This window comes from Rasamsonia byssochlamydoides, assembly GCF_041956645.1.
Source record: "Rasamsonia byssochlamydoides strain NRRL 3658 unplaced genomic scaffold VTN77scaffold_84, whole genome shotgun sequence".
NCBI classification, from domain to species: Eukaryota; Fungi; Ascomycota; class Eurotiomycetes; order Eurotiales; family Trichocomaceae; genus Rasamsonia; species Rasamsonia byssochlamydoides.
Window position 1 is genome coordinate 14,583 of NW_027192467.1, and position 13,089 is coordinate 27,671.

Genomic DNA, 13,089 nt, shown 5'->3' on the forward strand with positions numbered 1-13,089 from the left:
GAGCCTGAGGTAGGCAGTGACTCGATGACCTTGAACTCCAATCTGACGATTAGTTGAACGTGGAGATATGACTGCAAGGTCTACCAACAGTGCTCGATAATAGGATAGCTTGGGTATGGAAATCACGTCTCACCACTTGACGCGGTCGAGTATGAGGTCAACGCGTGTTTGCAATTATTAAACCATATCTGGACTAGCGTGACACCGGCCGTGGAACCAGCAGCACAGCCACTTTGCAAGCCACAGTCTGACCTCACCATTATTATTGATTATGTAATCGGCACTTGATTCGAGGGTTCCAATTCCCTCAGCCCTAATAGGCTGATAAGAGTCCTCCTGCCCAGATGCTCCCGACTTGCTACTTCCCCGGTCATGTGACACCTCCACCCCGCAGACCACGCTAACGCTGTTTGATCCGAGCCCCGACTCCAGACTCCAGACTCCCCAAGTCGACAGCCTGCAGAACGGCGAATGCAGCCCCCGCTCTCCATCCGCCGCCAAGACCGACATCCCCAGGTGCCTGAATCAGCCTGATGGCTTCGAGTCACAGCCCGCGGCTCTTTGTTCGCGACATTCCCCGCCATTAGCCCAGACCCGCGCAATCACCATCTGCTGCTGGCGAATTCCCACGATGCCAGCGCATATAAGGCGTTTTCTCCGACGATGAAGCGGAATCGCATTCAGTTCGAGGCCAATGGGGAACATTCGTCCGCCTCTCCGGCCGCGAGCGGTGGCGCGCCGCCATCCCGCACGCCTGACGACGACTCGCGCAATATTTTCCGGCATATTCCTAAGATATCGCGCAAGATCCGTGCCTGTACAGAATGCAAGCGCCACAAGGTTCGATGTGACATGAAGAGCGGCGAGTCCGTGTGTCAGAGATGCCAGCGTATGGGTTTGCAATGTGTCGTCAACAAGAGTCTCCAGACGTTGTTGGATGACGAAGCCGAGTGAGTCAGACTTACAGACATTCATGCGGTAGTCCTGTGAAGGAGACTCGACTAATCAACCGGACTGATGAATGCAGATGGAAGACCATGATGGAACTTGCGGTGACGGATTTACTGAGGAGAGCTCAGCTCCCAGAGCTGTCGTACTACCAGGCGGGCGGTCCAGCATATCAACAGGCCCAATCAAATGAAAGGGACCGAAAGTTGTCGACGGTGTCAGCCGAAGCGCCAGTCCATCTGGAAGAGCGAAAAGGGTCGTCGATGGATACAAGACAGCCGTCTGGCTATCGAGTCCACTGGGAACAGTCGCATTACTCGCCGGAGAGGGAAGAGCCAGGCACAACCTCGTTGGTAACTGCACCAATGGGGAGTCTTTTCGAAGTCACAAATTTGAGTCATTCTCGAGAAAATTCCCCTGGACGTCAATACGCACCGGATCGAGCGATCACAACCGATTTCATCTCGCGGGGCGTGGTCGATCAAGCGGAGGCGGAAGAACTCTTCAGCTACTTTGATAGACGTCTCAACCACTATTTATGGGATGGAATGGCTATGCCGCATAAGGATCTGCTGTCGGTTCGGCAGTCCTCCAGTCTGCTGCTAGCTGCTGTGCTGGCAGTTACCGCCTTACATATCCCGAACAAGGAACGCACCTTCGACACCTGCTATGCAGAATTCGCCAGACTCGCCTCGGACTCGATGTTGAGCCGACACCATACGTTTGATGATCTCCGTGCTCTGTGCATTGGTGCCTTCTGGCTGTCGGACGTCAGTTGGAAGTTGTCTGGATATGCCGTGCGGATTGCGACAGAGCGCAACTTGCATCAGTGCTATCGTAAGGCTGTGCAAGGCTCTCCGGAGCATCGGGAGCAGGCGCGGCTGTGGTATCTGCTCTATGTAAGTAAGGATGTCCAGTTTCCTGTGTGAACAATGCTTACAATGAGTCTAAAGGTGTTAGAACATCATTTCTCGATTGCCTACGGACGACCACCTATTATCCATGAAGATACCTGTATTACGAACCATGAAACTTTTTTGCAGTCGCCCACGGTTGAACAGCGTGATATACGCCTGCACAGCCAAGTTGCGCTGTTTATCATTCTTACTCGCATCTACCACGCCTTTGGCCCTGACGTGGATCTGGAAGTGTTGGAGCATGAATTGCCGAAAATTGAGGAATTCGACGCCGATATAGAGAATTGGCGAGTTACGTGGAAGCCTCGTTTAGGTGAGATTCTCTTCCACGAGTATGGTTTGGTGTGAGGACGTTATCTAACCAAAGTAGTTGGAAATCCGTATGTGGGTGACTACCCATTCAAGGCTGTCAACCTCCACTTCCATTTTTCTCGCCTTACGTTAAACTCGCTTGCTCTGAGGACCTATCATTCGGCGACATCGGTTCGACCAATGTCCGCGCAACGCAAGAAGTATGCTGAGATTGCGATCAACTCGGCGATTTCCACGCTCACTGTCGTCCTCGACGAACCCGACATCCAGAAGGGTTTGGTGGGGGTTCCCTTGTTCCTACACAGCATGATCACCTTTGCCGCCGTGTTCCTGCTCAAGATTGCTGTCAAGGTGCATCCTAGTTGCATCGCTGCTCCTGGCAACCAACCCAACTCGATCGCATCAGCTGGCCTGCGGATTGACGTTCCGTACGTGCTGGGCATCGTGGAAAGGATCGTCGATCTGATGGTATCGATCAGTGAGCAGGCCAGTGAGCGACATGTAAGTCATCATATCGCGCGTGGGCTGCGAAAGATGCTTGACGGGTTTCGGGAATGGGAGAAACGGAATCCTCAGCCACAGCAGCAGCGGCAGCGGCAGCAGCCACAGCATCCGAGCTGGTTGCACGACACCCCTTCTGTCTACAACCCTGTTGCAATGCCCGGCTCGCAGACATTCGGAGAACGGGACACAATTCTCAGCCATCCTCCTCCGCTACTGGGCGTGGCTCCGCTGTCTGCAGAGCGCGGTAATAATAATCATAATAATGAGTTTGCGCCGACGACCACAACCGCTCAGGAAAAGCCGCGGATGGGCCTTTCGGAAGGCTCGTTGGATCCGATGATGGCTGATCTGTGGGGGTTTGATGAGGAGTATTTTCCCACGGGCGTTTTTGATTTTTTGCAGTCGCAGATGCCGGCTTGAGAAGCATTATGCGGTTTCCTTAGTATTTAGTATATCATGGGGTTTACTTAGTATATGTTCGGATAATTACTTTTATATATAGATAGGTAGGCTATAGACTATATAGGCAATATGGGCTAATTCTTTTTCTTTTATCCCTTTTTTTTTCTGTTTTCGGATTTGTCTACATCTACCAGTTGGTGAACATATCTGTTCTGCATGGAGAGTACGGCAGTCAATGTGAATATTGCAGATGAATTTGTTTTGATTTTAATCAGTAAGCATATTTTCTTTTGTGACTTGCTTCTACGTGATGAGCAAGAGCAAACAGTTCAGACTGAGGCCACGAACAGGTCTGTCTTCACCTTACTGGAGCTCATCGCGCTCCCACAATCAGGTCAACCGCAGCCCCAGCCGGACCGAAATCAAGGAGGAGAACAGCGAGAGAAGATGCCCGGAAGCCTTATTGCGTCCTCCTACTTGTCGAGGCACAGTTACGAGCATACTTGGAGAATATCCACAGCAATTAATTACTCCGGAGAAGTTATTATTTGCCTGTTACAACAACTGCCCGAAGAAGAATACTGTTTCTGGAGAATGGAGTCATGGTCGACGCTCTGGCGAGACTAGAAGAAGGATTCAAGTTGACGTTGAGTCACTGGAGGGACATTTCCGGAACGATTATGAATGGATGAAAGATAACAAGAACAACTAAACGCGATCAACTCAGTTGATCTTTACAAAAATTTGAGGCTGTCGCTGCCAACAAGGACCTCAAAGAGGCGCTGTACCGCGAGGTCGAGGCGCATAGTGTCGATGGTGCGCTTGCAGTCCGAATGGGAAGAAAAGAAACATAGTCCCAATCCTGAAAAAGGAGGTTGATACCTTGTATCTCATGTTCGGCTAGGATGATCTCATGGACCGTGTTTATGATGAGGTTGTTCATTTAGGTGATCTACCTGTTCACCTGAGGAATTATCTGTCTGTGTTGCGCGATAACCGCAACGACCTCAGACTATCTCGATGCCCGAGATACGGAAGCTCTTGATGACAGGGTATAAGAGCACATATTTTCCAGTCGAGACCTTTCTTTGTAAAGGGCATTATGAGATGCACCAAGGGCAAAGGCATCGATGTGATTCTCAACCCCCTCTCTGGAGAAGCTCTACGACAGTCTTGGGAGTGTCTTGCCCTTTTGGCCGGTTTGTCGGGATTGGAATGAAGGATGCGCACGCTCATGGGAGAGTGGAATGGCCCTGTTCCTTCACTACGATCAGCTATAAGATTGCGAGTGTGAGCAAGTTGGCGCAGTTCTCGACTGCACCGCCTAAGGCAGGCTGAAGTGACGACTCCGACTTCCTGCTTCTCTTTCATCCGTAGTAAAGCACAGATGTAGGAGTGTCTATAAGTTTCAGTTATTATCTCTGTTACTGTTGACATGTGATTATGCGCGCAGCTATAATTGCACCTGATAAGATGAAATTGTAGAGTGCATACATGTAGCAGAAATACTGTCCCGTTCTCGATGATGCCTTGACAACTCTCATGAAACTTTTAAAAGGAAAATTAAGAATACCAAACGATGTTCCTTCCTGTGACAGTACTCCTGATGTAGAGAAGCCTCCGACTTCCAGCCGTGATTGCGCGTTCTCAGGGATTTTCCGGCGTGTCAATGACCAGTTTCTATTGCGCAGGATCCATGACTGTTTCCGAGGCTAGGAAAATTGATGCAGCAGTGGTGCAACAATCTGAGATCATTTCGCTGTCCAGGGCAGAGTTGGGGTAGCAACTTAGCAACTCGTCGCGAGAAGGGGGAGATGTGAAACGCCTCTTGCCCGGGCTCGGTTAGTGATAGCAACTTCTGAGGCACTCGCGAGACACACCTAAACAACCCCCTGTGTCCGATACCTCCGCTAACCAAGCAAGCCAAGCACGTTTTTTATGCAATTGTGCCAATGAGCTTGAATGTGCAAAGTTTCGAGGATCCGCTTTCTTAAAGAATCCCAGATTTGGGGTTGAGGCAATCTGAAGCAATGCGCCCATCCTCCACTAGACAGACTAAGAGGCACGACAGACAGCCCCTGGTGACGGAGAAGTCATGACGACGACAGCCGATATGAGAAACACAAGCGACAAGAAAAAGGGTTAGAATGCGCCCGGAAATCCGCCATGCGGCGATCTTCTGCTCCTCTCTGTTTAACCGGTCCTTTCGCGGTCGGGCCTTGAGTTTCTTCTTCTTCCTCTTCGATCTCTTGTTTGTATAAACTTACATTCTTTGCTGTTTTTTCTTTCTGTATTTGTTTCTGTTTCTTCGAGAGGACTGTTAACGTTGGTGCTGGTAGCCAGTGGTATGTGTTCTCCTGTCCTCAATTGAGCCCAGAAAGTATCACAAGGATCACCAAATTAACGGACGGGCGAGCTCTGTTGTTAGTCCCTCGTTATTTATTATTCTAGTAATTCCTTCCTTCATTACTACGGAGACTCAAGCTGGCTTTGAGCTTCGATTTCTGAGTTTGCTCGACGTGGTAACTGGCTGTTGCCAACTCGCTACACCCTTCCTATCGTTTCTCTACCACCTTTCAGTCCTGGGTCGTCCGCAAGCCGGTTTCCAGCGATGGAGAAAGAGGCCCTGTCCAATGGCGGTTACGAGGTCAAGTCGGAACGAGCACGATGGCCGCCTCTGACGAGGATGTTGATGTCTGGTGAGATGAGTGGTGTGGAGCCCAGAGAGTTGACGTTGAAGGAAAAGTTCGATCGATGGTGAGGACGCAGGCATTCTTGGACGATGTTTGGCTACATGACTGACAAAGATTAGGATGATCAATGAAGGGTGGAGACGACTGTAGGTACCTCATTAACTGACAGATTTTGGTCAGTGCTGAAGTGATTCCAGCTTTGTTCTTGTCTTCATCATCGCGCATATCATGATATACACCTTCGGGTTCCTGAATTATGGCTTGAAGGTAGAATATCCAAGATTTCCCTCTATAACATTCCGCGCTGACCAACCCAGGACAACCTGAATACTGCTCGCCACACGTACACTTGGACATACATGGTCGCAAGATCGGCAGCTCTTTGCTTACATGTCGATGTCGCATTGATCTTGTTCCGTGAGTGCCCGATGCTTCTGCTTTTCTTGGTAATGGATCCAGCTAATCGAATACAGCTGTCTGCCGAACGTTCATCTCACTGATGAGGCAGACGCCCCTCAACGGAATTATCCAGTTTGGTATGTTGCTATCGTTCCAGTGCATCATTCAGGGCTGACAGTATTATAGACAAGAATATCACATTCCACAAGCGTGAGTATCTAAATCTTTCTGGTTAGATCTGTCTACTGACTCCTGTCTAGTCGTTGCGTGGTCGATTGTCTTTTTTACATGGGTCCACACAATCGCCCATCTCAACAACGTCGCCCAACTCTCCGCCAAAAATGGCCAGGGTTTCGTTGGATTCCTCAGAGCGGGCTTTCTGACCGGTCCAACATGGACGGGGTGGATCATGCTCATCTGCCTGATGGCCATGGTCTTCACCTCGATTGAGAAGCCGCGTCGGGCGAACTACGAGCGATTCTGGTACACGCACCACCTCTTCATCCCCTTCTTCGTGTTCTGGTCGATGCACGGTATCTGGTGTATGATTCCGACCGACTTTCCGCCGTTCTGCTCCGGAATAGGTGTCTTTCACGAGTACTGGACCTACGGAGGTGTCATCTACCTCGCAGAGCGAATCGCTCGAGAAATCCGAGGGCGCCACAAGACCGTCATCTCTAAGGTGATTCAGCATCCCAGCAACGTGGTCGAAATCCAGATCAAGAAGGAGAAGACGAAGACGCGGGCTGGTCAGGTTCGTTGTAACTCATTTTCTTTCCATGAATGTTTTCTTTGCTGATGAAATACGCAGTATATCTTCCTCTGCTGTCCCGAGGTGTCCCTCTGGCAGTACCACCCGTTCACTCTCACCAGTGCTCCGGAAGAAGACTACATCTCGGTGCACATCCGGTGCGTTGGGAACTTCACCAAAGCGCTTGCCAAGACCCTGGGCTGTGATTTAGAGTCAGGAGGCAAAGGGGGAAAGGGCGGCAACAACGAATCCGCAGTTGTCGGAGTCGACAACAACGACAAGAACAGCGACATCGACCCGACGATCCGTCGGATCCTCCCACGGATCTACATCGATGGCCCCTTTGGCAGCGCCTCTGAAGATGTCTTCAAGTATGAGATTGCCGTCTTGGTGGGTGCTGGTATCGGTGTCACACCCTTTGCATCCATCCTGAAGAGTATCTGGTATCGCATGAACTACCCGCAAAAGAGGACGCGGCTCCGAAAGGTCTACTTCTTCTGGATCTGCCGTGATTTTGGATCGTTCGAGTGGTTCCGTTCGCTGCTCTCTGCTATCGAGGCGCAGGATCTCGAGAGCCGGATTGAGATCCACACTGTAAGCTACCTAACACCCTCACCTCCTCACTCTTAGGTAGACACTATAAGTCGATGTGACTTGTTTACTGACAAAATATAGTACCTAACCGCCAAAATTAAAACCGACGACGCAACCAACATCATGATCAACGACGCCAACGCAGAGCAAGACGCCATCACGGGCCTGCGCGCCCCGACAAACTTCGGCCGCCCCAACTGGGACATGATCTTCCGCTCCATCCGCAAGATCCATACCCCTGCCGAAGCAGGCGTCTTTTTCTGTGGCCCTAAGGCCATGGGCAGCCAGTTGCATATCAAGTGTAATATGTATTCTGAGCCTGGGTTCCAGTTTGTTTGGGGGAAGGAGAACTTCTAAATTTACGCCCGTCGGAAAAGGCAGACACGGTTGGTAATTGTTACAGAGCGATATATCGTATACCATGGTGGAATAATCTTCGTCCAGAGGAAAGAAAGAGAGAAACGAAGGAACGGAAGACAACCTTGCTTTGCTTGGCTTTCATTCGATTCGATTCGTTAACACCCTTGTTTTCATAGTTAGTCTGTCTTTTATGATACCTACCTACATAACTTAGAACGCAGGCCGCATATTATAGCTTCTTAACGTCAGGCTGGTTGTCTATCAAGTTATCAGTTGATGCAGTGCGTGCTAAACGAGCGCACGCTTCTTCTATCAATCTCTCCTTCCCCCCACCCCCTCCCCCCCAAACAATTGTTCCTCCCCGTCTTGTATAAGTACCTACTACTTAGCCGTACACAGTTCCACCAAGTGACGACCGGCATATAGCGGGTTACTTGCCGAATCGCAGACTTCCGGCTCTCCGCCCTGGCACTGGGCAGCGTGTCTGATTCGCGGGTGGGACCGAGGTTATCCGCTAATACTCGGTTTCGGATACGGGCAGTTGAGCTCCTTTCCGCAAGCCCATCGATTGCATTTTGTCTACTTTCTTATCTCTTCATGATAACTGATAAATCATTGAGACTGGTATATTTCTGTTGGTGAGTCAAAGGCCCTTACGATGGTATTATTTTTTTTTGCACAATTCTTTCAATTGCTTCTCCGCCGAGGCTGGGGCTAGATCGGAGCCAGCCGTTTCCCCGCATTTGCTAAGCTAGACAGAATTACTGATCTGAGATCTCTCTTCCATTATAGATATATGCAGAAGAAGGTCAATTGAACTAGGATTTTGTTCGCATACCGGGCGGTAGAAGTCTTCCACTCGTGACCCGTCCGACTCTCTTTTCTTCCTCTCTACCGTATCCATTCGTCTTCGTCTCCTAAAGCTTTGCACGCGACATGAACCGATCGATCTTTCGTGCTGCCTCGCGGCAGCTCCGGGCATTGAACCGTTCCAGCAGCGCAGTCAGCGTGTCGAGAGATATCTGTAATCGTCGATTCGCATCGTCGGTGGCGTTCAACTGGGAGGACCCCCTTGCCGCCGCGGAGCTGTATACTGAGGAGGAGCTGGCGATCCAAGACACGGCGAGGCAGTACTGTCAGGAGCGCTTGCTACCCCGGATACTAGGTATTACCATTATTTCTGTTGCATCTCCAGACTCCTCTTAACCGCTATGGAGTGTATTGATGGAGGCTGACATTCTTCAACCCTTAGAGGCGTACCGAAATGAAGATTACGATCGCAAGATCCTGGAAGAGATGGGCGAGATAGGCCTTCTGGGCGCTTCAATCCAGGGCTATGGCTGTGCTGGAGCCAGCACAGTTGCATCAGGTCTCATCACCAAGGAAGTGGAACGGGTGGATTCCGGATACCGGTCGGGAATGTCAGTACAGAGCTCACTCGTCATGACGGGCATCTACGAGTTTGGCACGCAGGAGCAAAAGGACAAGTTCCTCCCGCAGCTCGCCAAAGGAAAGCTGATAGGATGTTTCGGCCTCACGGAGCCCAATCACGGATCTGACCCCGGTTCCATGGAGACCATCGCACGAGAGCACCCAACCAAAAAAGGATACTATTCCCTCTCGGGGACGAAGACGTGGATTACCAACTCTCCCATTGCTGATCTCCTGTTGGTCTGGGCAAAATTGGAGAGTACGGGCAAGGTCCGGGGATTCCTGATTGAGCGTAGCAAATGCCCCCCAGGTACCTTGGAGACGCCCCAAATCAAGAACAAGACCGCCCTTCGCGCGTCTATTACTGGTATGATCCAGATGGATGACTGCCCTGTCCCTGCAGAGAACATGTTCCCTACGGTGGAAGGGTTATCGGGCCCCTTTACGTGTCTGAGCAGCGCCAGATTGGGCATCGCCTTTGGAACCATGGGAGCACTGGAAGACTGCCTGAGTCGCGCACGAACGTACGCTCTGGAACGAAAGCAGTTCAAGGGCAACCCTCTGGCTAAGTACCAGCTAGTGCAGAAGAAGCTGGCGGATGCGGCAACGGATGCTGCGTATGGGACGTTAGCCGCGACACAGGTGGCCCGTCTGAAGGACGCGGGCAAGGCGACGCCAGAGATGATTTCGATGGTGAAGCGGCAAAACTGTGACCGGGCCTTGGCCAATGCACGGGTGTATGTACATCGTCGTCCTCATACCTTTGACCCGGATACGTTGTTGACTCTTGATGTATACAGGCTTCAGGAAGTCTTCGGCGGCAACGCCACGAGCGACGAGTACCATATAGGGCGACATGTGGCCAACTTGTTTGTCGTTCAGACTTACGAGGGCCAAAGCGATATCCACAGTAAGGATTCCCCGGTGCATTTGATCAGAGTGTCAGCTGACGGTGATAGCTCTCATTCTTGGCCGTGCCATTACCGGCATCCAGGCATTTGTTTGAGTGGTTGTTTCCACTGTATCATATCCATCGGTATATACCATGTAGATATCATGACTGAACATTCCCAACTATGTTGAATGACAGACTGATGACATATTATTGTACGGTACAGTAGAATCTGTAAATAAACCATCATTTTCCGTCTGTAAACACTGTCACGTGGCAGTAACAAGCAACAAGCAAAATACCTAGATATACATAAGCATACTATACCAAATTCATTCATGAAATCTGCCTAGTCCCAATTAGCAAGAGATATATGAATTGGTAAAAAGGGACTATATCTATTATTAGTAAGAAATCATATATCAGACTATATAAGGGATATAATACATTAGTGAGGAGACAAATATTGACTAAGGGATATAGCAAGAACTATGTGCAGTACTATATGGCAAGGAATATAGGTAGGGAGCCTGCCTGGAAAGTAGATAATAAATATACTACATAACTTATATAGTAGGCAGGCCTGGGGGCCAAGAGTCCCAGGTATATAGAACAGGCATTTCTCTTCAAATTCTAGACCAGTCGAGCGAAGTGAGACCTGTAAGACTTGTGCCTAGTATAGGAATGGCTGCCTCGGTGGTTGTATAGACAAAGCAAACTCATCTTGCAGCCAACCACGTGACCCGGATCAATCACCCCGGGGTGTCGTCACACCCCGTTTTCATCCTGCAGTGACAGTTAAAAGAGAAAAGAGTGACTGACTACTGTGGCAATAATAATATAAATCAGTCCACAGAAAGAAAAAGAAATCTTTCTCCGCGTAAAGCCTTAGAATTAAGTTCGAGAAGACAAAGGAAAAAGTGCGGTCAAGGTTTGGATCGCAGACCCGCCGTCGTCATCGATCCGCGCAGAAAAAGGAAAAGGGCAGAAGTTGGGTAGCATTAGTCACTACGCCTACAGGCGCCACAGGGTGGCGAGGCAGGCGGCAACGCAGGATTGCCTCAGATATCATTCACCTAGGGACATACTTCGAAGGACACATCCAGCGATAGGCCTCTGGGTTCTGTTCCTGCCTCGTGCTGCTCTCAGGGGTGACGCTGAATGGCGGGGGGGGGCAGACGAGGGGTGATCTGTTTCGCCTGTGGAAGAATAGGAAGAATAATACGCAGTAATTTACATACGGTCACCCTGTGTGCTGGCGTAGTGGCACCACGGCAGTGCTGTCGGTACTGTATTGTAATCCAGTCGATTAGTCATTCAGTTTGTCACCGGAGAACCCGGTGTGGCCTGTGTATCGGACGGTAAATACGAGATTATCCGCTGGTCACTGGTGCAGGCGGCAAGCGGTGGCCAGTCAGGCGCCGTACCGGGCTGACAATACGGTACGGCGGCCGCAGGGCCCCGGGCACAGCACTGCCAGGCGTGCTCTCTTCCCTCTTCCTCTTCTTCTTTCCATCCCCGATTCTTCCCCTCTATCGAGCCTGTCATCATCACCCGCTTGCTTCACCCACGAGACCACGACTCTGTTTTCGCACTCGACTTATTTTATCTGGTGAGTAAGACCTGTCACTGCTGCTGCCTCGTCAATATTTTATTTTCTCTCTGTGTGTCACACTGACTTCGCAGCCTTCTTCACACAGATATCCTCTTTAATTGAGCCTGCTCGCCTTTAATACCCACCACCTCTCTCGACCTACCTACTTTCTTCCCTACACCTCTCCCTTATCTCACACATCCTTTCGAGATGGCTCTCAAGAGAATTAACAAGGAACTCACGGACTTGGGGCGGTAAGTGTGCCAGCGAGACCCCTCTAACCTGCCCGGTCGCTTCCTGTCGGTGATCTCCCCCACCAACGCTGCGGGGCATGCCATGTCGTCGATCAACATCTTATTCAGATCGTCGTGTTTCTGAGAGCAAGTAACTGATTTTGTCGGTAGTGATCCCCCATCTTCCTGCTCTGCTGGTCCTGTTGGAGATGATCTGGTATGTGGTCTTGCCGCCGAAGCTCGAATCTCGTCACCTATCTAAATCACGGCCATCATACTAAAATGGAAACCTCTTCTAGTTCCACTGGCAAGCAACTATCATGGGTCCTGTATGTTGCCTTGGCCCCTTCCAAGAGTTCTGAGCCAGCTCTTTGTCTCGACTTGCCGATTTTCAGCCTGATTCTGACGACTTTCCAGGGCGACTCTCCATACTCGGGTGGTGTTTTCTTCCTAGCGATCCACTTCCCTACCGACTACCCCTTCAAGCCGCCGAAGGTCAACTTCACCACTCGCATCTACCACCCCAACATCAACTCTAACGGCAGCATCTGTCTGGACATCTTGAGGGACCAGTGGAGTCCGGCCCTGACGATCTCCAAAGGTGAGAAAAACTGAATACATCTGTCGCTGGGAAAGATTCATGCTGACTCCCTCTAGTGTTGCTTTCCATCTGCTCCATGCTCACTGACCCCAACCCGGACGACCCTCTCGTGCCCGAGATCGCTCACGTCTACAAGACGGACCGCCCTCGCTACGAAGCCACTGCCCGAGAATGGACTCGCAAATACGCCATTTGATCTTTGCCGCTATTGCACCGTCGTCACGGCCACCTCGGTCTTTGCAATGGCCTCCGCATCTCTTTTCTACTCCATTAGATCAGATCCGAAGCCTGGCGTACCGTTGTGGTTTTCTTTCAGCCTTTTCTTTCTCTGTGGACTTATTTGCGTGGTTTTTCAAATCATTGGCGGGAAATCTTTCATATCAACAATCCTCATGACCAATTCTCATACCTTCATGCATGCATGCTGCCATTTATTATCTGGCAACCCCAATCTGGAT

The 13,089-nt window shown here is 50.4% G+C and overlaps 5 protein-coding genes across 5 annotated transcripts; 4 read left to right on the top strand and 1 right to left on the bottom strand.

The window, feature by feature from the left end:
* Window positions 1-663: 663 nt before the first annotated feature.
* On the top strand, window positions 664-3,101 carry VTN77DRAFT_9192 (uncharacterized protein; the record flags this gene model as incomplete). The annotated part of the gene is made up of 4 exons (XM_069425773.1): window positions 664-950; window positions 1,028-1,847; window positions 1,902-2,178; window positions 2,236-3,101. The coding sequence occupies 4 exons, from the start codon at window positions 664-666 to the stop codon at window positions 3,099-3,101; spliced, it is 2,250 nt and encodes a 749-aa protein (XP_069274053.1).
* A 1,648-nt stretch (window positions 3,102-4,749) lies between these two features.
* Window positions 4,750-5,123, bottom strand: VTN77DRAFT_9193 (uncharacterized protein; the record flags this gene model as incomplete). Its single annotated transcript, XM_069425774.1, has 2 exons — window positions 4,750-4,941; window positions 4,989-5,123. 2 exons carry the CDS (start codon window positions 5,121-5,123, stop codon window positions 4,750-4,752), a joined length of 327 nt encoding a protein of 108 aa, XP_069274054.1.
* Window positions 5,124-5,694: 571 nt separating this feature from the next.
* On the top strand, window positions 5,695-7,877 carry VTN77DRAFT_9194 (uncharacterized protein; the record flags this gene model as incomplete). Its single annotated transcript, XM_069425775.1, has 9 exons — window positions 5,695-5,840; window positions 5,896-5,922; window positions 5,974-6,043; window positions 6,094-6,193; window positions 6,250-6,312; window positions 6,362-6,385; window positions 6,436-6,929; window positions 6,987-7,520; window positions 7,602-7,877. 9 exons carry the CDS (start codon window positions 5,695-5,697, stop codon window positions 7,875-7,877), a joined length of 1,734 nt encoding a protein of 577 aa, XP_069274055.1.
* A 939-nt stretch (window positions 7,878-8,816) lies between these two features.
* Window positions 8,817-10,317, top strand: VTN77DRAFT_9195 (uncharacterized protein; the record flags this gene model as incomplete). The annotated part of the gene is made up of 4 exons (XM_069425776.1): window positions 8,817-9,045; window positions 9,133-10,048; window positions 10,112-10,221; window positions 10,271-10,317. The coding sequence occupies 4 exons, from the start codon at window positions 8,817-8,819 to the stop codon at window positions 10,315-10,317; spliced, it is 1,302 nt and encodes a 433-aa protein (XP_069274056.1).
* A 1,690-nt stretch (window positions 10,318-12,007) lies between these two features.
* On the top strand, window positions 12,008-12,827 carry VTN77DRAFT_9196 (uncharacterized protein; the record flags this gene model as incomplete). Its single annotated transcript, XM_069425777.1, has 5 exons — window positions 12,008-12,051; window positions 12,202-12,247; window positions 12,330-12,359; window positions 12,448-12,631; window positions 12,688-12,827. The coding sequence occupies 5 exons, from the start codon at window positions 12,008-12,010 to the stop codon at window positions 12,825-12,827; spliced, it is 444 nt and encodes a 147-aa protein (XP_069274057.1).
* Between the last annotated feature and the right edge of the window lie 262 nt (window positions 12,828-13,089).